The sequence below is a fragment of the Ochotona princeps genome, chromosome 6 (genome assembly GCF_030435755.1).
Source record: "Ochotona princeps isolate mOchPri1 chromosome 6, mOchPri1.hap1, whole genome shotgun sequence".
Classification (NCBI taxonomy): domain Eukaryota; kingdom Metazoa; phylum Chordata; class Mammalia; order Lagomorpha; family Ochotonidae; genus Ochotona; species Ochotona princeps.
This window is the reverse complement of record NC_080837.1, coordinates 40,776,842-40,801,047: the sequence shown is the minus strand read 5'-3', so window position 1 is coordinate 40,801,047 and position 24,206 is coordinate 40,776,842. Positions and strand designations below refer to the sequence as shown.

The window sequence follows — 24,206 nt, the reverse complement described above, 5'->3', positions numbered from 1 at the left end:
TTTTTGTCTTCATCTTTTTTGGGATTAATCATTAGAGGGTCCAAGGAAGGGCCATAAGACTGCATTCAAAATTGTGTGATTGTTTGAATATGCATGCTTTCCTCTGGGAGACCATGGGTTTTACCACATTCTTACAGAAGTGCATGAGCCAGCAAAGGCTTAACTGGTCAGTCTGCTGCTGTAATAATAAAAGCTTTGGGTGATTCACTGAAGACGGCTTAGGAGGAGAGAAGGGAATCTACAGTTTATTGCTAAGATATTTCTTTGGAAGAATAAATATTTCAAATTTCAAAGTTCAAACCTTGACCAAGGAACAGAGTAAATAAATTAGAACTCTGAAATGTCTCACATGCAGCCCATTAGTTTGACATGAAACAAACTGTCCTCAAATCCCTTTCCTATTGCTATTAACAATGGGCAATTCCAGAAACAAATTGAAGAATGCTGATCTGAGAGACTCAGAACAGACCACACTACTCAAGAGTAATCTTAAACTGGTGATACTACTTGATAGCACATTCAATCTGGTGCGTATATAAATTGATAGCTTGAGCTCATTCTTGGAAAAAAAAAAAACAGGAACTTCATCTCAGCATAAGAACTTCTGTAGGATTGGTGGTCTAGAAAAAAAAATCTTAAGATGTCTTCTCAAGTTCTCTACAAGGACAAGTCCCAACTGACAGACACAGCTACTTATCTATCCATCCACCCACCCACCAATGCTTTGCTCCTACTCTCCTCCCCTCCTTTCTTCCTCCCTCACTTCCACCATCCATCCATCCATCCATCCATCCATCCATCCAAATGGTTGAGTGAGAATCTAACCAGTCACTGAGGAAGAACACCTGCATCTAAACTGCACAATTTTTCTTTATCTCCTCCATGAGGTTATCTTACACGACCTGCTTGGTTTAATAAACTGATATCTCAGAAAGAGAGAATCCTTCTAATGAATCCCAAACTCTAGTGCAAAGTATTATCTGTCTCATCTGGTTAGCTTATATATGTATGGGGTGGTACAGCAAGAGGACATAGGAATTATCAGTGACAGGACAGAATGAAGAAACTGGGAGATTCAAATCTCCATTAACACAGGAGCTATTGGCAGGGGAATATTATTCTTCATGAATATAACGTTCTACATGTTGATACAGGTGTTAAGTGTCGTAATGCTTTGACTCTATTTTAAATGAGTTTCCAAATTCTCTTGGGAACATCACCTCAACTTATGCCTCAGTTTACTCAAGGTTACAGAAGACCTAAGAATAACTGACTTACAGACTGTTAGGATACTAATTGCTGTTGGTAAAGTATCCATATAATTACTACCATAAGTGATCAGTATTACTAAATGGTTGACACTGTCAACCTCTGCCGAAAGTCAACCCCATTTTTAATATTTCTTTTAATTTTGGAATGTCCTCTTTTCAATGTTAATAAAACATTTTGCAGCTATGTATATAACATAAATGCATTAGGGCATAAAAACAAACATTATCCTTTAATTTTAACAATGTACATACTATTGGTAACGAATATTGAAAGAAATACAATGCGTAAGTAGATTTTACACCACATTAGAGTTGTCCAATTTCTCATGTTTAAAATTTTTCTGCATGACTAGAGCCAGGAAGAAATACATGCCAGCATAATTATATGAACAGTTGAAATTTAAACATATTGAAAAAGAGAAGAGAACATGTCCACCCATGTTTTTTTTTCTCCCTCCACAACAATTGCAAAGATGAGTAATTTCTTTTCATAGAGTCGAGCTGAAGGCACAAAGCTTTAACACTCAAATAAATGAGGTGGGGTGGGGGGAAAGAAGCTTTCTAAAGTACTGCGCAAATCAATATACAAAAAAAATCTCAAGATGATAGTTTAATTAAAATGTGCACAAGGCGATTCATCAGCCCCTTCCCTTGGTATACTAGCCTCTAAAATTCACCTTCTGCTTCCTGATCCCTGATGGCTTTAACTGGAAGGCATTTAAAATGTATTTCAAACGGCACTCTTCCACTTAGCTTACATTCCTTGCTTTTCTTTGTAAACAAGAAATTGTACTGGCTTTGTGATGTTTGTTATGCTTCGTGCTTTTTCATCTCCTGCAAGAGCTTTGCCTTGCATGAAACACTGTCACGCAGTGAAATTTACCTGAGAGCTAATGGCAGAAAAAAACAAATCTTCCAAGTGTATTTGGTTACAAGTTCATAGCCAGCTAAATCACTGGCAATTTTTGCTACTGGTTATTTTCATCTAAATGTTTGTAAAAGTGCATATAAAAATAAAATAACCACTCCCATAGTCATCAAAATGAAAAATCTGCCTAGATTAGAATATACTATAAGTTGCTTTAAACTACCACATGGGAATGTTAATATTTAATTCCTACTACATAGTATTCTAGGGATACCCTGGCAGGGACATGAAGCTACTGAACTCCTGGCATCTTCATTGTTTGACTCCCAATGTAATCGCTTTGCTCACTGGCTGCCTTGGGTCTTTATAATTGGTTAAAATTCAAGGTCACAGATTCAGCATGGTAGTGGCTACCACTCTTGTTAAGGTTGTTAAGGTTTTGATGGTAGCTTTGTTTCAGTTAACATCATTTTACTCAGGTCCAAAAACTTCTCTTTTATTAAATAATTCAAGTCTGTGTCCTATGATGTGTTTGCCCAGTTTTCATTCCTGAGATCTGCAGTACAGTACTTTTCAGTTTAACAGGCATTCAGTAATCAATTCAGCAAAAATAGAAGGCTAAAGTAAATTTTTAAAAATTTTGAGATTCCTAAAGTGTTTCATGTTACTTTCATAAGTTACATGTACCCATTTGGATGGATAAATATTTCATTAAATTTTTTAAAACATGACGAAAGAATCTTAGTATCGTGCCAATAAATTTTTCATAACATTCAGGGGCATAATACTAGTAATCAGGAAGAGAGTTCTAGTTTTTCTTAAGACCTAGGTCATATTAGCACAATGAAATAAAACAGAAAAGGAAAATGAATTATGTCACCAAGATACTCCCTAGTATTTTTAAATTTTTGGTTCAGTTTTTGTAATTGGAATGAAAGGGATTTGGATACCTGGTACAGTGTATTGGAAGTTCAGAACCCAAGAACTTTATTCAACTTTAGTCTTTATCTAACTTCTTGGTGGCCTTTAGAAAACTGTTTTCCCTGTTTGAATCTAAGGTTTTTGTTGTTTTATTTTGTAAAATGACAATTGGAGGTTAGATTATCTTTAAGCCTTTTTCCACTTAGTATTCAGTTCAGTTAAATTATCCAATACTTAGCTTCCTTAAGAACCTCCCTGGGGCCCGGCACCATGGCCTAGCAGCTAAAGTCCTCGCCTTGAAAGCCCCAGGATCCCATATGGGCGCCAGTTCTAATCCCGGCAGCTCCACTTCCCATCCAGCTCCCTGCTTGGGGCCTGGGAAAGCAGTTGAGGATGGCCCAATGCATTGGGACCCTGCACCCGTGTGGGAGACCTGGAAGAGGCTCCTGGTTCCCAGCATCGGATCGGCGCAGCACCGGCCCGTTGTGGCTCACTTGGGGAGTGATTCATCGGATGGAAGATCTTCCTCTCTGTCTCTCCTCCTCTGTGTATATCTGGCTGTAATAAAATGAATAAATTAAAAAAAAAAAAAAGAACCTCCCTGTATTTTTAACTTCCTAGAACTTTGCTATCTTACTTTCCCCATTCTAAGTGAAGTTTAGGTGCTACCAAATGCCTTTACCATGCCAAAAAAATCCACAGGGGCGTCTTTTGACAAATATTGAGTAAGCACCCACAGATATTGAGTAAGCACCCACTATGTGTCAGGCACTATTATGGCTACTCAGGATCTTGGGCAGCAAATCAATTATAATTTCTTCCCTAAAGGGATATAAGATGACGCCCCTCACCCCACTCTGCCTTTTAACACAACAAAAACATTTCTTAGATTAGTTACAGAATTTCTATAAACTAACAAATCTCCTTTCCTGATAAGTTTACCAAAATAAAAGAGTGGCTACAGTTTTACAATAGCCTATTAACTCTAAGACATAAAAGAAAACAGAAGAGCTAAGGCTCCGAACCTAAAGCAATGACAAAGACAACAAAATGCTGATTACCTAACTTGCTCAGTATACTCTGTATGCATGGATTGAAATGTCTCCCTGTAGTCTTAAAAATACATACCATCATTATTAATCAAAATTCATTTTGAGTGCTCTTGGTAGGCATATATTCCAGGGAACCATAGGAGAGATTATTATAAAACCTAGCTGTACTATACTTTTGATTTCACTGACTATTTGATATTGTGTTTATTGCTCCCCTTTAAATAAAATCTAAAAATCACAAAATAACATCCTCATAAAATGACTCAACCTGTCATACTATTTTTTTATTGTGAATGCCCAGCTTTCCTTGGAACTTCTGAAAGCAGATTTGTTTAATATTCTAGGTTTCATCTGTACTTTCATTGTATATCATAACACTTGGCAAGGAATATGCTTAGTCTTGAAAGAACTCATGCTAGAGATGAACTTCGGCATACCAATAGGACATACAAATGTTGAACAAGTAGCCAGTGAGGCTCTCGGGAAATAGATTTTTCCATGAGAGACTGACTTTATTTAGAGACTAGAGAGCTTTAAAGCAAAGTACAATTTCAAGGGAGGTGTGGCTGAGGGGAGGAGTAGGAAAAGGCTTGTTGATTAAACTGTGTTTTGAGAGGTGAGCATTTGACACAGTGCTCAAAGATGTTACTTAAGAACCCTGAGTCCCATATCAGAGTGCCTGGTTCCAATTTCAATTCTACCTTCCAGCTAATGTGCACCCAGGATGTAGTGAGAGCTTGCTCCATTTCTCAGGTCCCCCACATCCATGGGAGACTGACTCCAGGCACCTGGCTTCAGCTTGGCTCAACCCCAGTTGTTGTTGGCATTTGGAGTGAACCAATGGATGGGAGTGTTCTTCACCTGTCTGTACCTCTTGGTCTATCAAAATAAATATAACAGTTTTGTGGTCAAGTGTGATGTATACATCACCAACGTTTCTCTGAGTAAAATTCTTAAACATCATCGTTAGAGCTACCTGTGGATTTCCAACTGTATTGCTCCTTGTTCTCTAAGAATTGGCAAAATAGACAATTAGCTGCCCAGAATGTCAGTGTCTAGGCTAGATAACTCACCAATGAAGTCACTGTTTGAGTGGACAAATTATTTGGCCTTGTCATTGAAATGACTCAAAATTCAGTAGCTTTTTGTAAAACTTCACATATAACTTTGACCTGGTGTTAGGTGTGTTTTTTTTTTCACCCTTAGAATAGGGGTATCTACTTTGCTAGAAGGAATTTGGAACAGCATACCAAAACAATCAAGATGAGGCACTGTGTATAGCCTCACATAAAAGCTAAATAAAACACACTTTTCATAGATAATGGTTCATTTTTCTCTAGTGCTGCCTTTAAAAAATGTATAAATGGCTATGAAAGTGACACACTAAAACTGTATGAATGGTCACTGTTAAAACAAATTACTCTGGAGCAGTGCTAACCCACCACAGAAGATCCATCCTTTCCAAAGTCAGATCAACAACCTTCTATTAGGAAGACTGTTTTTGTTTTGCTGGGAGCTGTGAGGGAGCTGAATGTCAAGGGATTCACCAAAGTCTTAAAAAATCCAGAGATATCATTCCACGCTTGCAGGATCTCTACCCTCACACCTATGCAAAAAGTGTGGGCTGTCGACTTAAAGCTCCTGCAGTATAAAGCATTTACCCCTTTATTATCCTATCTAAACTTGGAAGAAAGATGTACTTCTTTGCCTACTGTTCCATTTTTGTGAAGAACTTTGTGCTTTAAATAGATGCAAAACTTTTTTTCCCACTCGAGTTGTTCTTTCCAGTTGGAGCTTTTAAACTGGGTATTGAAATCTTGTCTACAAAGCTTTCTGCCCAAGGAAGCTGTTACATGACTATAAATGGTGTAGTCTTTTCTAAATCACAGTAATCAGTGTGGATTTGCCCCTTTACCTCGAAGCTCCTCCCAGCACCCTCTGTCACGGAGGCCCCTCTTTCTTTCGGGACCAGTTTACTATTGCCAGAGCTTGAATAACATCTGCACCCTACCTTCCCCTCCCCTTGCGTGGCCTCAGGATGCTTCCTGTTATTCTGACCTCCTCCCCTAAGGGCTCATCTCTATTTTGTGCTATCTATTGTGAAAACAAAATCATCTTCCTAGAGAAGCCATTAGGCCCCACCCAAATCGGCTGTCACTATGGAACTCAAGCCCCTGCTCCCCAAGGCACAGAGCCCAGAACTGTAACTCCTTTTTCTATTCTCACCCCGTGCTGAATTAGTCACCAAATCCTGTCACAGGTTTTAACAATAGAGAGAAAAATCAGTTTCTTTTTCTTCGTCTTAATAGCTAAATCTCTGATTCGGGTTTTGTTTAAGTCATCCGTAGTCTACCAGGACTGGTCTCTCCATCTTTTCTCCTAATCAATTCAAGATACAATTTTGCTAAAATCATTTTTCATCTCACTTGCTTTGACTCAATTTTTTTCCTCCAGTTCACAGGCTTAGCATCATAAGATAATAGAATTTTAAAGACAGAAAGGAACTTAAAAATCACCCAGTCCAAATTCTTTTATGGATGAGGGAATAGATGCCGAGAAAGGCTAAATTGCCGAAGATCACACAAATTGTCTGAGCTTGAATCAGATCCAAGCTGCCAACATCCCAGGTCATTCATGTTAATACACCACGTTGTATCATCTTTTTCTGAATGTCGAATTTTCCTCCATGCTGTTTCCCTCTGAACCTCACAGACGAGTGTTTGTCTCACACATCACAACTCCTTTTCTCCAAAGAGAGCTGGTGTCTACCAGACTTCTTTGCTCTTTTTCCTAACTTTAAGGTTCACTCATACACGATTCCCATTCAACTATTAAAAAAGATCCTTCCCCTGACTCAAAATTAACTTTAAATTATAATCTCAAAAGAAAATGGCATATTAATAGTCACCCTCTTACTTAAGCAATCAGCTTTCATGTATATTTCTGTCCTCTGCCTATCTCTAACTTACATAAATTTACCAAAAAGTTACAAGTATCTTTTCAGGGTCAAATACTGCAGTTTTGAAAAAAATCCTCTTGTCATTTAAAAGGAAAAAAAAAAATCTAGAGATTATTTTATTCTGTCAGTTATTTTGGGAAAATAGCCAAAGATCAGGGTCTTGTAACACGCAACCTAATTTTCTTCTGCTTTGAAGTCTTTAAGAATCATTCTGTTTAGATCCATTCTGGTTTATCTGCAGTTGTTGTTATTGGCTTTGGACTAGCTTCTGCAACAGTCTGGCAATGGAAGTCCTCACTATTGTTGTCCTTGATAACTAGTTAACGGTGTTGTTTGGGAAAATCATCTTATTTTCATTAAGTGTTAATTTTCTCAAGAAATTTTAACTGTTTGTCCTCAGTAGACAAAATTCACCACAACACACTGCAAAAGGCTGTCCACAATTGCTTAAGAAAATTACATCAGTAGAAATGCTATTTAAAATCAGTGAGGTATTGCCTGAAGCTGAGAATATTGTTATGGTATAAACATTTTCTTTTGTAATGGAATTTGACTTATTCACAGCATCTAAAATTCTGAATTCACTTCATCATCAACCTGATGGTAAACTGGCAGGCATTATTTATTCAGGTTAGGAGATAGGCAAGCTTCCCTTCTGAGATTAAGTTATTGGCAAATTTTAAAAATTAATATAAAAGATGAACCGAGAATGCAGGATATTAGTTCCCGCTGATAACCTAAAAACATGACATTCTTACATCATAACTAGTGCTCAAATCCCTGAGGACATAGTACCCTGAGAATGCTACCCGAAGTGAGAGCTACAAAGTTCTTGGCACTGTGAAGGAACCAAAGTATGGAACTGACTTCTCCGTAGGGCTTTGGAACTGGGGCATATTTTAGTATGTGGGCTATGGCCCCATTTCCAGAAAAATCTGTCCGAGCCTAATGTAACCTAGCAAATCTTTCAAATGAAATAGTCTTGTGGGAGGCAAGTTGTCATTTTCTGACATCTTATTTAAGGGCTCAGCTCAAGTTTCATTCTTCTTTCTTCTCTTAAACTCCCTGCTCATTCTCCATAAGCGTCATTTTCTAATTAAGGAAAATGAAATTTGTAATGTGTAGAAGAGAGACATGATCCCCCTTGTGAGCCAGTTTTGCTCTTCCTTGCACATAAAAACATAGAATCCAGGGGTGGTTGTTTTTTTAATTGGCATCACTTTGTCTTTAGTGCAAAACACATGGCAATAATTTAGTGAACTCCAATGTTCCTCTTGTGGCAAATAGATAGCATAATTTTATTAGGAGTAGAACAATGACTTCTGGGAGCAGGAGAGATTCTCCCAGAACTACATGCAACTCGGTTGCTTAAATATAATACCTGGAGAAGGTAATGAAAACAGAGCTGAGGCTCGGCAAGGACTAGAAGACTTTAGTTTCTCACTCCTGTCAAACAGCTACTCAATAAATCATACCTGAAGCTTATTTAATGTCAGAAGCCAGGAAGCTGACAAAGTGCACTAGGGTGCTCCTCTCACTCAGAAATGTACATCAAGTCAAGTGCTCTCTGGTCCCTAGACCCAATGGAATCGGGTAAACCGGATATGGATTTTACTAAGTAACCTATTATGTTCCCTTTGGTGCTAATTATTTTACATATTACTTATTTCCTGTTTACCGGCAGAACAGTAGTAATTTCATTATGGAAAAAATGATGAGAAGTCAGTCCCTCTGACTTTTGCTATTCTATTACATAGTGAGTTTCTAAGTTTCTCTTTCATAGTCTCATCTGCACTCGTCCATTCCATCAAACACAAACAGGAAAACTCAAAACCTATGGGAACATCACAAGATAACAGGAAACCTGTCTATTCAACAAAGAGTCACAGGAGCCACACAGGCCTCCAAGACTTAGCAGGATTTAGTCACCCACAGCTAAGAAAGTGTTTGGAATTTACCCTATCTAACCCTGCCTCAGGTAAAGCAGGAAGTAAGCCAGCTGTGACCAAATTCCAGTGTGCCACTTTCTACAAACCTTTCTGAAGAGGAAATTTGCCCATGGGTACTCATGAATACCAGTGCATCCTCCTACCATACTGACAAACATAACAGCAAGAATCAGACTTCACAATTAAAATAAAACACCATCCTTCTCCATTTACATTTCTTGCATACTCGTTTATCATCCCACTGGAATAAAAGTTCCCTCTTTTGAAGAGGATCTTGTTTGAATTTTAGAAAATAATGTGCAGAAATGGACCTGGCATATGATTAAGAATTTAAAAAAAAAAAAATGAAATGGTATCCAAAGCCTAGATTCAAAACATGACAGCTTAACTTTGAAATTGCCAGAATGCCAATAGGTGGAACTATGGAAATATCTATGACCATCTCTGTGAAACAAATTCATTTATCAATAGTGGAAAAGGTTTCCTTTCAACATTACTGATACAACTTTAGTCAAGAACATCACCCTTTTTCCTCAAGGGCTGAGTTGGAACCATAAATACAAATGATTAAAGAGATTCACTTGTGAGCTTTGAGGTAGACTTGAATCCAGATCGCCGGGGATTAACTGACTGCTCCATTACTCTTTAAGTAACTATTGCTGAAGTTTGTTGCTTATCTAAAGACTTGAAGGAAGTTCCGAACTAAGGAGGAGGATATTAAACACTCTGAAACCTCAGCCTGCAGGGACTTATCTAAAAGATAAGCCATATCTAGAGACACAAGGGAAACCTCCCGATCTCCCCTTTACCTTGCAAGGGAAAAAGAGCAGGAACCCTGCATATGTATTTCAATCTAAGTACAGAATTCATGATGCTGGATGAGGGCTGGAGGTTAGCTGCAAATCTCTACTGAATGATCAGTCAGCAACAATTTTTATTCACCCACAAAAACAAAAACGAACACAAACGGAAACAAGATTTTCTATTAAGATTACAATAAAACAATGAAGCAGGAAAAGGTTTGAAAGAACAACATTTTTTTCAAAAAAATCAAGGCTGTATGTATTTTTCTGCCTAAGTTGCTAGTAATTGTGCAGATGAAAAAAAAAAAACGGTTTTTCTCATTTGGAGAATGGAAAGAAGAGTTCTGGACGTCAGGAGTTGGACAGAAGCCCCCTGGGGTAAGCACTAGGAAGTGTTGCCTAACTGATGCTCACTCCACAATGCGAACAGCAGCAGCAGCAACAGAACAAGTCTGCAGGATCACAAGATTAACAGGACCTACATTTACTCATTAACAGAGCAGATTCGCAATGAAGTAATTTTTAGAGGGCTGCTCTCCAGTGAAGGAAGGACTGAAGTGAGTCAGAACCTGCTCTGAAGACTATTCATAAAGCAGTTCTTGTTCTGCAAGAATATTCCTGAAAGCATTTTAAAAGCACTCAATATGGTGGATAATGGAAAAAATGAGGGGTAAATTTACTGGAAAAAGCAGCACTGTGGCCAAAAGGACTAAAAATTCAGAATGAGGCTATCACAATCAAGACCCTTATTTTTAAGAATAAATCTGCAGAACAAGCAAACAAATGGTATATGTATACATATATACACACATGTATGTGTGTATATATACACATGTGATGTGTGTGTGTATATATATATATATTCTGATCTTTTTTACCCTTCTAATAGCTTCTGATTTAAGGATTCCATTTAAAACATGCGTTCTATTTTCTGCCTTTGAGAAATGTTATATGGTAATTTAAAAACTTCTGTGAAAAAATATTTTTCAAAATCCAACTTTACCCATTTGTGACTTGGGTTAAGGAGTATTTAATGAGTCAGTTGCTTTGGGATAATTTGTAATCAGGGATTTTCTATTGAAAATCAGTAAATAGCTAAGTTAATATTATGTGACGAAAATCACCCGACCCACTGAAATACAGACTCTTATTTCTGTGTTACCTTAAGAATCCATGTAGACCATGCTGACTGAGATGAATAAAGGACTTATTTGAGCAAACCTTGTCTCTCTTCCAAATACTAGTATAATGAAGTGCAGAAGTAGGTAGGGCCTTGTGCCTCGTACAGGACTTGTCTGGAGTGTATTGTCCTCATCAATGAAAGAGCGGAGGCTAATTCTAAAAATCCTCAAATACCAAAAGAAGTCCACATTGTGGACCAAATTTCATTCCCTACTTACAGAGTTAAAAATAGTAACTTTCAGTATGAGAAATTTTATCTCCACCAAAGTTCTCATTTAAATATTTTCTTTAAGGGGCACTTTTTGGAACTGTTTCAGAAACTTGTTGCATTCCTTTTTGTTGTTTTGTGTTTTCTCTGTAGTACTGTACTTTCCTCTAAACGAGGAACTTTTTTTCCCTCCCCTTACTGGCATTCCAAACGGCAAAGAAATATGCATCCTGAGATAATGCTGCCAGCTTGCTATGAAAACCATATTTCATTCTTTGCAGAGCAAAAGGGAAAAGCACAAAGGAGCTGGTATAATTGAATGTGAAGGATTGCCGCAAACCTCCCCTTTGAGTCCCCTCGCTGGCATTCCCTTCCTTTATTTCCCCCTCTACTCCTTTTGTTTACCACTTTTAAAAGGCTCTTGCTGAGTCTGAGTTGCTTGCCCAAATTCGGACTGCATCGAAATTTCTGGAAATGGTACTCCAATCTACTGGGCAGAAGGTGTATAGGAGAGCAGGTCTGACACGGAAATGGGTAGGAGGCATGGCTGTTCAGGTACAATAAATATCTTCAGTGTTCAGATCGGTGTGGGAATTTCATGAATTTGCTACAGGATGTAAAATGGGAAAATATGGTAATATTCCCTCTTATTCAAAATTGGTATGCCACGTGTCGATGCTGTGGTCACCTCCAGCTACATCTGCTGTAGACAGAGCAAAATGAAATCCACTTAAATTTCAGGGCAATCCCTCTAGTTGAACATTAATCATGTGTGTTTTTCTTTTCACATCTTTTAATCTTCTTCCCACTTCCCTTTGGTTTTGGCCTCAGAAATAGCTGTGGATCCCCGAGAAATGCTAATATGACCATGGAGTCAGGGTGATAGGGACCTGTACGGTGATGTAAACACAGGGGAAACCCTACTGCTGACAAGAGGCCAATTCTTTCACCCCTTTAAGAAAACACTCTGCACCCCTTTCCCCCCTCTCCCTTTGGCCTATGATGTCATCTGAAAGGGAAGCATTTCACCTCAGGCTCTCCAAAGTGTGTATGTGTGTGTGCGCGTGCGTGTGCTCATTTCCTCAGCATCGGCAGCCTCAGCACATTAAATGCTGACAATGAATCGAGCACCTAGAAAATCTGACTTCACATTCAAACGGAGTTGTGTTCAGAAACATAGACGTTACTTGGAAATATCACTAGAGATGGCGGCTATGCATTTAACAAATGGCCACGGTGCAAACTGCTGAGCAGAGAGAGGGTATTTCATCCCGCAAGTTTGTTCCCTTTAGGCTGGTCTCCACTCCACCTCCTTGGTTTATCACACTATCCTTCAAGCCTTTTTCTCTCCAGATAAATGTGTCCAGCTGTCTCTGCACCTCATTTAGATTGTTTTACAGCATTGGCCAATTATTCCATATGTTGACTACAAAATTATGTGACTCAATTCCCAGCTTACTTTTGATGCCCTAATGTCACAACATGTCTCTGGTGTCTGTATTCTTGCAATGGAATGATAGCGGACACACCTTTTGCAAGTGACCTGACTTTGTTGTAAAGAACTGCAACCTCTTTTACCCCTTACTTTATCTTCTACTAATTGGGCTTTAAATTGGGCTTGGAGAAGCACTGCCACAGGGGCTGAAACGGTCAGACACTCTTCAAGCCCACCTAGGACACAGTTCTTACCCTTCCAGTGTAATCAGGGAAGAAAATCATCTGGACACCCACAATTAGCCGAGCTGATGGATTCTGGAGGAAAATGGTTGTTTTCTTAGGTAACTACTCGGTTTCTATCCGTATTTTAATCAGACATGAGGTTCTCTGAACAAGGACACCTTTTACTTCCAGATTGATTTTAACCTACAACATGTTTTCTTACATAAATTCCTCTTTTGCCTAACCATCAATTCATTTCACCCAAAAGAAAACCAAGTTACCCAGGTGGTTATGAGGCTTCTGCAAAGCAAACAGAAGTGGGCTACAAAAGGCAACTGATTCTCAAGATAATGCTCCCTCTGGGCAGAGTCCCTTAATCCTGATTGGACAAGAACCCAAAAATTCTAGAAAAATTGATCAATAGGGCAAAACTGAAGCACATGAAACAAACTGCCATTTAATAGGTATGAACCATCAAAAGCTAGTAAACCTAGAAAGATGGCTGTATGAGAGTTTAGTTGGGAAGTTGGGCAAATAGGACAGAGATACTTGAATTTTGCACAGTCTTTCAAACTGAAATTAATCTTTTGTACAAAGAAACTCCCTGAATAATCTTTAAATGGAAATTTTAAGTTTCATTCTTTATTTGGAGGCCTACTATCTGAGTATTCTGTCAATAATTCATAGTATACTCATTTTCTCAGGATTTTTGCTTGTTGCTTATAAAGACTGCAGTGATATTAAATAGTCTCTCCCTTTTTATGTTATTCTAGAATACCAAGTGTAAGCTACAAACTGTAATTGATACTGCACTGAGAAAGTTACATGAGGACACGAAATGTCTTAGTTTCACCCACAGTAATTTTACCTGAAAAATTTTAATTGTCAAAGCCCAAGACTGCAACATATGTAATGAATACTACACTAAAACATGCTTAAATGCATCTCAGCAAATTATTCAGCAAAGAACTTCATCATATGAAAATACATACTTTAAAAAAATCTCCTATCAATGAATGCATGCCAATATGCTTCCCAGGAAAAATACCAGAATATCAACACCTCAAACTTCCCTTCAGAACATCTAACCTTCACATAGCTATTTGATGCCACTTACCTCCTAAGGTTCCCTAATCTTACCTCACTGGCATCAAAGAACTACAAAAAAGGGGTATCTGAGAAACTAGACAAATCTGTTTTTAATATGGAAGATCTGCACAGTAAGCTGCCAGCACTAACTGTCGCTATTCCCCCTGCAAGTACTCTCCATTCCTACTTGTAAGCTATTTAATGAATACTTTGTATCAATATGCTTTAGCGTGTTTCTCATCTTAACAATTATTTATTTCTAACTACTTTAACAATAACTGCCATCTCCTGTATGTGCTAGCACTATGCTGAGCAGTTAGCACGCACCACCAAAGCAATCAATGTTCAATAAATTAATGGAAAATGGAATTACAGTATCCTCAGATCAACCCCACTTTACAGATGAGAGAACTAAGGCTCAAAGGACTTAAGCAATTAGTTAAAGGTTAAAGATCTGTCTACTAGTGGAAACTGGATTTTTAACCCACAAAGTGTGATTCTTAAATCCTGAAGGTTTACCTAGCATGTTGTCATACCCTTAGAGTTTTAACCTATACTTAAATGAAAGGAACCAGGTTGCTTCCCTAATGTGAGGAGATTATGCAGGTTGAAGATATTCTAATCTCTTTTGATACATGCATTTTGGTTTTTGGCCACTAATTTCCTGACTCTCCACCAAATCACCAGTGTAGTTAGCCAGCCTGACAATGTGTAGTTAGCTACAGCAGCAAAGTGCACACACTGAAGATCCCCTTACCTTTTTTTTTTTTTTATTCCATTTTTATTACAAAGTCAGACATGCTGAGAGGAGGAGAGACAGAGAGAGGAAGTGGAGCTGCCGGGATTAGAACCAGCGGCCACATGGGATCAAGGCGAGGACCTTAGCCACTAGGCCACGCTGCCGAGCCCGATCCCCTTACCTTTTTAAAAAGTCTTAATTAGGTGATTATTTACAGACTTCTAAGAGCTAACTGTAGGAAAAAAAATGACTCAGTGCCGTGAACTCCACGCCTTTCCTGAAATCACAGTTTGCTTGGTTTGCGCCATGACTTTTCGTATGCTCCCTATAAATCCACTGGAAAAGCCCACCAGGATTATTCCTAGCACTGACTGCTAAGGTACAACACATCTTTAAGTCTCTTAATTATCTGCTAAACTTCCTTTTTTGCTTATTTGTTCTAAAGTTCATCATGATGGACTGATCTTAACAGGTCTGTTTTTATTGCTTATTGCTCTCATCAAGTGCTCAGAGCCATGCTCCATAGCTATATTACCATAGATGTTATTTTACAGCACTGCTTAACTACCTTGACCTTGACTGGCCTTTTTATTCCAAGAAACAAGTAAGAGGCAGAACAGAAGCAGCAAATCCTATATGACTCTTTAATTTGTACAAGGGAACTTAAAAAAACTGGAAAATATCATTAAAAATATATTTTGGTACATAATTTTTTGAAATCCATGCATAATATGTATTTTCAGAATATTCTATGCATTTCCCATTTACTCTTTGAAGACTCTTCACACGCTTGCTATTTTACTCTAATTCTTGGCACACAAGCTTTGCAGCACACAAGCATGAATTCTTGGTCTCTAATACTAGAGTCGTGGATTATAGCTCTTTTAATAGACTGAATGAGGTTTAGGGTTTAGGAACCCCCTTCTGATCCCCTTTGTTTTTTGATGGAGAGTTTTCAGGACCTGGAGAAGGTTTACAGTACACTTTTCTCATCTCTCTTAGTCATCGCTTTGCATTTAAGAACAGTGGTTACACGGTTTTGAAAGCTGGATAGCTTTGTTTTGAAGCTCACCTGCTCAAGATCTTGGGCAGGTTCAAAATGAACTAAAGTATGAGGTGCTCTCTTTTAAATTTCTTTTTGAAATTCCCAGAAGCCTACTCCCTATATTAAAATCTTGGTGGTCTTTTAGAAGTATTTGCTGCTTTGTCGTCCTGAGTTCTACCTTATTATCAAAATTATAATAGCCATTAACTAGGCATAGGACCAGAGGGCAGGATTATAGGATTTTTCAGAAGGAAGTGTGAAAATCAGAAAGAAGGAATTATTTTGTAGAGTTGTTGGTGTTGGCATTTATATGGTATTACGAAGAGTGTGCTAGGTGACAGACTGTCACCACCTCATCCTTTGTATTCTGTGACAAATACAGAGATAAGCAACCTAAAGTATCGCACCAACTGGTCTCTTGTATATGTTTTGGGGCTCAATGGGATTCAGGAAAGAAGGGGGTATGCCCAGGGTCCAGCCATGTGAAGAATGCTTCACTCTTCAAGCACAATGACTACCTCAAGAAGTTCAGGTAGTGGATGATGCAAGAGCGCTGTAGAAAAAAACAAGATCCAATGTCCTTGCCAAATATCAATGTGTAGACATTTCACCTCTAAAAATTTTCTACCACAGCCTTCCTTGACTTGCCCATTATGTATAAACGTAATGTTTCTAAAACAACAGTAACTTCAGAAGGGCCACTGCATAGTTAGCAGCTCAGCCTGCTACTCGGTATGATTTAGAATAACGTGCGGGCCACGCATGTCTCCTACAGTTAACACAGGGCATATTTATTTTATTGCTTCAAATCACTGACAGTTGGCGCTAAGAACATATATGCATATATTATATACATATATTCACACTACAGGGCTCCTATCAACATATAATCACATACATACCCCCTATGGAGATGACAGCCTTTATTCTAAGTTTTGATCTAAAGGGTATCTTTAAATGTACCTAGGTTCAATCTTTAGAAGAAAATTAAAGTGAAATCAAGTCTGTATTGTCTATCCTTTCTTTCTGCCTTTCTTTTCAGGTTAGCAGTTTATTTCTGCATTAATCACCCTGACAGAAGCAAGGCAACTCAATTTTCTGCTTCTGTAGGTAGGCACATCACTTTCTGTACAGCACTAGGCATGAAAAGGGCTGCAGCTAAGCTTTGGTTACTGGTGTAATTGAAATGCTATCCACACTATAGGGTGCATTAAAGTCAGATAACGGCAGTTCCTGTGGCCAATTTAAGTAGCTTGACTTCCCTGGGAAAAAAAAAAATTGCCTGACAGATAAGGCAGACAAACTGGCTAATTCTCCAAGCATGTCTCTCATTGTGATCCTAGAAAAATGAGAAAAAAATGAATCACAGAACCACAAAATCAATTGACCCTCGGGTAGCTCATCAGGCAGCGAGCCTGATAAACCTAAAAGCTTTGTTAATGTCTGCCTGCCTGTATCCCACAGATAGAGCACTTTGTAAATGAACCTGCTTTGATAAATATATTAAGGAAAGCTGTGAATAAAGGCAGAGACTTCTCATTTGTAAATACAACCTCTGCTACATGGAATTAGAATGATAAAATGGAGTTCCATGTAATTAAGTTTGTATAAGGCCTGAAATCCGTGCAAATACTTTCCCTGAATTTTGAAAGAGAACTGTCAGTTCAATTAATCTGAACATCACCCCAAGAATGTACTGAACAAAATTAAGCTGCTGATAAAACCTGGGCCAGTATTTTGATAAGTAATTCCTATATCATTTCTTGGCCGCTGTGATCATTTTATTTAATCCTCTGCCCCTCCTTTAGCACAGTTACCCTCTAAGCCATGTACAAAGGGTGGAGGGTCCGCACACTGCCACAGCAGCAATCTACCAAATCGCAAAGCTACAAATGGGAAAGCCTTTTCTCCTATTTAAAAAAAAATCAGAGTAAATAAATTTCTATCAGGAGATACTAAAAAGCCTGTATCTCTACCACCACTCAAAGCCTAGACAAAAGAAGCCCCCTGAGAACTGCTAACTCCGTACCAGAGCTGTGCGAAACCACACTGCATAACTATTTCAGCTGGAGTGACCGGAACAGAATTTGTGGTGCAATTCAAGAATTTTAAAACATCACAAAGATGGGAAAAGCAAGGTGGAGCAGAAGAGAGTGAGAAAAGAAATAATTTTACAAAAGTCATTTCCCTGGGTTACCTGTTCCTCTCCCTAAGTACTATTTTCACACCTAAGGTAGAAACACAGAGCTTATCCTCCTCAATTTCATTTGTTTTAGAAACAGAAAAACAATTATTTAGAAATCTCATTTTAGCCATGGGAGAAAGACATTGATTTTTGGGTGACTCACCAGTTGTTTACTTGGAGAATTGTAAGTCCTGTGTCTTGCGCTAACTGTTTCTTCTGCTCTTCGGAAGGGTACGGATGCTAATGAAAAAACAAATGTTTTAAAAGATGTATCAGCAGTTAAGAAAGAGTCACTTATGTCTAAGAATGAAACCACCACTGGTGATTTGTTCAGTCTATGGCTTGATTTTCCTAATAGCGTCTTTTGTATAATGTGTTTAAAACAATGTGAACAGAAAGAAATCTAGAAACGTACGTGAGCCACTTCATGTTCCCGCCGCACCCTGGGGTGCATGCAGTAGAAGGCCAGGGTGTAAGTTACTCAGTTTCTTTCAGAGGGCAGGGATGTGAGGCACCTCTGTGATGGCATAAGAATTAGATTATCTACAAGCATTACAGTTGTTCTGAACAGAACTGGTCTTGGGCGCATTTTACTTTGCTTGCTGGAAAAGCTACACGAAGCCCTTATTCTAAGTTCTCTTCATGAGACAGCTCGGCATGTGATGATTTCCTAGTTAATCTGAGGTTACTGACTTCAAAGTTTGGATGGGGAGAAAGCACAAAATCTCAGCTGCTCTTGGAAGACATGGGGATTGATTGAATGACAACGTAGTCCTCTCACAGTGTATTTCTTTTGACTCCTTTATAAGACAGAAGATTTTTTAATTTTTATTAGTTTGTGCTCTGGGTTAACAGGGTCACATATTAAGAGGAGTCAATACTGTGCACTGCTTTATATGGAATTTTTACATTTTTTTTTTCTTAAAGTACAGCAATAAGAGAATGAAGCCATAGGTTTCAGTACTTTTTAATTCTTTACTTTCCACCACAATTCACCAATCAGGAACAGTCTTCCCTTATCAATAGGCTCTCCTCTCTCATTTGGAAATCGAGGGTTATTGTTTCAGAATCAGACATTTGCTCTAAAAGACACTGTACTGGTGTGTACATAATTGTGGAAAATATCTGTGAAACAAGTACCTCCTCTAAACTTACTGGGTTTTCTTAATCCAAAAGTAAACTTCTATCCAGCATGTCAAACTTGTGCATAAACCAGAAAGCCTTTAGTAACAAATATTTCCCGTCAGCATTATTAAAGGGTGACAATTAGGAGCAACACAGTATGCCATTCAGAGCATTCTACTCATTCCAATATTAGAGACGATGAATGTTTTTCAATCATCTAAGATTTTTTCTCCAGGTATTTAATCTTCTATAATAGAATACATTATCCAAAATGTGCACAATTACTTATTAGCAAACTCAAATGCCATTAGGTTAAACAAAATCCCTTGTATAGCAAAAGGGGTTAACTAGATTTGTATTAATATAGAAGCCAGGCTTTTAATATTCTGCAAATGTTAACAAAGAAAGATGATAATGTTGAGTTAATATGGGTTAAGCATAAAATGAAAATAAATTTTTCTGATTGCGAGGTGTTGACATTTTTTTGGCTAGGGCCTCCAGCATGTTCCTGAAAGCTGTGTAATTACAGAAGGCTTTTCCCCTCCTTCCCCCTCCTGCTTGAAGCCTACCCACATTAGTAATGACCCCTTCACTGCTTCAAAAACCACTAATGGTCTTCAGCACGGGCAAGAAAAATGAACAGGATAAATTGGAATCCACAGTCAGTAATTTGCATCCTATGAGGCTGCTTTGGCCACTCTCACTCATTCCTGGCCATCAATCGTTGCATGTCAGGTGCTGCACTCTGCCACCATGACAAATACTCCTCCTAACACTCTGATTCGTCCAAACAATGTAATTGTCCTCCATTCTCCTTTTGGTAATGGAGATAATGAATGACTACACAAACAAGAAGGATTGCTCATCACAGACACCAGGGTGACTTCAAACTGGAAAAGACTTAGGGTACAGATTTTAATTGACTAAAAACACTGGTTGGAGGTGGAGGGGTATACAGATATATATATATATATATTTTTAAAAGTTTAAATATGTTTCCTTACGATATTTCCTTGACAAATCAAGGCAGTGATACCTATTGGCTTCTTGCTTCTCCGAGAGCCTAGGTTTACAGGTTATTCACCCCGCCCAAAATGTAAATAAAGCTGCAACAAAAAGGTCTAAGCCTACACTGGCAATGTCTTCCAGTGTGCTCTTTTTTAATGCAGTGTTTTTGACCTTTTATGTATATTCAGTCTTAGTCACTATTGTGATGCATTTGTATAAGATAGTTCTGATAAAACGGAATTATGCTCTGTGTGTGTGTATGAAGAGCAGAGAAAGCAGACTTTTGACAAAAGTTTAGGATGTTAAAAAAAAGTGGAGGAGAAGGCAAAGGAAGTGACTAGAGAGTGAATTCCTTCAAGATGTTTGTAAATTATGAGTAACATGGATTCTATCTGGGTATTTTTTCTTTTTTTAGAAATTTGGTCAAATGACCACAGAATTACACAAATAGTGCATTTTTTCTTGGGAATCCCTCTGCTGCACTTTCACTCTAAACACAGTTGCAGATTCCATCCACAGTCACTTAACAAAATTGGTACACTCCCAAAATTCACCTTGCACAGATGGCTTTTTTTTAATTAATTGGGAAGACCATAATAACTTAAATTTATTTAAATAACATTCTGTGGTTTTTGAACATTCGTGATTCCATGACCCTTTCATATATAGGGTGGACTGTTTATCTGGAAGTGTTCTGGCAGTCAGCCACTATATTTCTAAAATTAAAAGAGAGATGGAAAACAATCATCTTTCAGAGGAATTGGAACTATGACAATATGTTTTGGATTAATTTACAAATATATGTATATATTTAAAGCCAAACTGTGGAACTGCAGAATTTTACTACATGGTCTATCATATGGATTCTTCTACTTTATTAGAACAGACATCATATTGAAATAATAAACATGGGAAGCCTTCACTTCTTCTTTGATGTGTATTACTCAATGTCTGACTGGCTCAAATTTAAAATAAACTTTGGTATGTTTGCACTTGAAAACTGGAAGTAGACCACAAGCAATAATTTGTTGTCAGTTTCCATATTCTTGGACTAAAGCTATAGTTTAGTCTGTTCACTGTTGGGGGCCAAACCACCCAGGTCTAGTGGCCCAGAGGTGGCTCAGCTTACTCCTGAGAACACACACTGTAACATAATAGCAGTGGTGATGACGCCCTTCCCCAGGAAAGAACCAGCACAGGTTAGTCTTTCACATCTCAAAGTAATTCCAAAGCCACTGTTGAAAAGAAGCCAATCACAAAGATCCTCTTGCTGGGACTCTCAACTGACCAATGTTCAAAACGTTAACACAACATGTATGCCTCATGATTCAATGTAGACGGAGAATGTTTTTAAATCGTTTTTTTTTTAGGGACTTATTTTTAAAGTAAAATACATTCTTTACTCAAGATACTGATGAAGCTTTTCTCCTTCATTTTTATTTTCCTTTCTGAGTTTATCTGGTTAAAGTACATGGAAACAGATTTACAACATCTTTAGAAGACATCATGGAATTGTTTTGTGGGTGAGAGCAGCTAATAATTTTTTTGTGTGACTATTTCCTCCCTAGTGATGTCCAACTGGAACCAATTTATCATGGTTTTCAAAAACCATGATTTTTCAACTAATTTTATTGTGATATTTTAAAATGCTATTATATTTTGAAACATCTCACAAATTAGAAGTATACAGTGAATTATAAAAGTAGTGTTTGGAAGGCTGAAAAATTGGAAGTAACATAAGGGCCCATCAGTTGGATCACTGTTACATAAAATGTAGTATTTCCAGGAAAGATTGGCCCCACATATTGTCGAGTGAAAAAAATCGGGTTGTAGTAGAATAACTTTTAATAGACATATTTATGCTTGCCATGCAAGAAGAACATTCAGAAAAACACTCTGAACAAGCATTTATGTTGTACAGGGCATAGAGATAGAAACTTAGTGCATATTCTCCCATATTGGCTAAGTACATACTGCTTCAATTAAAGAAATACTATGCTAATTTTAAAGCTACATTTTATTTATGTAGCTAATTCATACACTTTCTTTTAATTTTTTTATTTGTACGACAGGAGGAGTGACACAGAGAGAAGGAGACAGACTGAGAGAGATTAATCTGTGTGCTATTAGCAGGAGGCTGGAGAGGAAGCAGGGTGGGGCCTTGAACCCAACATGACAGGGGTTGGGGGCCTCTCAGGTGGTGCCACGATGCCCATCCTCTACTTTTTTTCTTAAAAAAAAAAAAGTATAGTTCTTTAACTTTATTATACAATTATTCTCCATTGTGATTATTCTTTCGTCTGTATTTTTAAGATGTATTTACTTATTTGGAAGGTAGAGTTACTGAATAAGAGATCTTCTATTCATTGATTAATTTGCCAGATGACTGTGCTGGGGCTGGATCTGTCCTAGTGTTTTTGCGAGCTGAGACACCTGTATTCAGTAGAGTACTACCTGGGTCCATTGCTTCACTCTGTCTTCTGACTAAAGTTTCCTGCTAAGGCAGGGCATAGAATACAGGGTGGACTGCTAAAGTGACAGGGTTCCTGTTATCTTATGGGAAACCTGGATGGCATTTCCAGCTCCCAACTTTGGTCCCTAGCCTGGCCCACAGTCCTTGCAGGCATCTGGGGAAGAAGAGCCCTCTATAGGCTGTTCTCTATCTGCTTCTCAAAAAATAAAAAGGCTGCGCCAAGATGTTGTCTCTGGTAGCTGCAGAAACTAGTTAACAAAGCTCTACATAGAATGCAAAGCATCTACAGGGAATATACTAATGAGATTTGTAATTATTAATTACAGATTTCACTGACTCCCACTTGCTCTTTATCTATCTCTCCCTCTCTTCCTCTCTCTCTCTCTCTCTCTCTCTCTCTCTCTCTCACACACACACACACACACACACACACACACACACACACACACTATGCCTATGCCAGGACACCAGAAAAACCCTTTGCTGTTCCCCATCAAGCTAATTTCTGTTTCCACCTAAGCACTTCCACATAAGACAGATGATGTATTTCTTTGTGTGACTCTATTTAATTCTTTGTATTGTCTGCATGTCTATGTATGTCTCTTACTCTTGAGAACAAGACCACAAAACATCAGGGTTGAAAATTTTTCATTTTATTTTTACTCGTATTTGTGAAGGAAAGGAGATGGTACTCTTTTGTATGTTTAAATCTAAAATGCCCTCAAAGGGCAGAGCAGTGCCAGGAAGTGAGGACTCCAAGCAGGTCTCCCAGATGAGCGGCAGGGACCCAGTTCTTCAGTTATCACTTGCTGCCTTCCAGTATTCTGAGCTATAACATCATTTCTGGAACCAGTGTTATCAGAAACAAGTCTTCTTTTTGTCCTTTCATCATATAAGCTAATACATTAGTCCTAAAAACCATAACCCATTCTAGATGATCTGGGATTTGTTTATTCATTTTCCTTCTTCAGCTAAGAAATGATTTCTGTTGTTAAGAAAAGCAGCTCTGGGGCTGGTGCAATGGCTTAGCAGGCTAATCCTCCACCTCCTAGCATTGATATCCTACAGGGTGACAATTTTAGTCCTGGCTGCTCGACTTCCAACCCAGCTATCTGCTAATGGCTCGGAAGAGTAGCAGAGGACAGTGCAAGTCCTTGGGACCCTGCACTCACAAGAGAGATCAGAAGAAGCTTGGCTTTAAACTGACTCAACTCTGGCCATTGTGGCAATCCAACAAATGGAAGATCTTTCTTTGTCCCTCTTTCTCTCTGTAACTCTTCCAAGTAAAACAAATAAATTAAAAAAGAAGAAGAAGAAAGAAAAGGAGGAGGAAATTTTTGGTGGAGAAAGAAGAAATTAATCACTCTGCTAAAACATGACAAAAGTATGAGGATTTTGAATTAAAAAAAGCAAAGTGATATCAATACATTTTTAGAACTCACAAGACTTGGAAGATATAGGCTGATGCAAGTAATATATATGGAACCATGAAAACATTGTAAAGTAGAAAAGCAAAATATAAGGTAGAATTTTTGAAGATGCATTTTAAAATGACTAGAGAGATTAAACTGCAGAATATTGCTTATCAGAGTTGAGAATTTTAAGGGAGATAAATTTAAATTTGCTAATCAAAATATCAGAAATACACTAACTCAAAACCCTTACATCAT

General features: G+C 38.1%; 1 protein-coding gene across 6 annotated transcripts in view; it reads right to left on the bottom strand.

The window, feature by feature from the left end:
* The window catches only part of MEIS2 (Meis homeobox 2), a 226,344-nt gene that overhangs the window by 43,713 nt on the left and 158,425 nt on the right, over nt 1-24,206 (bottom strand). For all 6 annotated transcript variants that reach the window (XM_004578190.4, XM_058666096.1, XM_004578188.3 and 3 more), the window contains exon 9: nt 18,094-18,170. In XM_004578190.4, the coding sequence (XP_004578247.2) occupies nt 18,094-18,170 (77 nt within the window). The remainder of the gene's footprint in view (nt 1-18,093; nt 18,171-24,206) is intronic.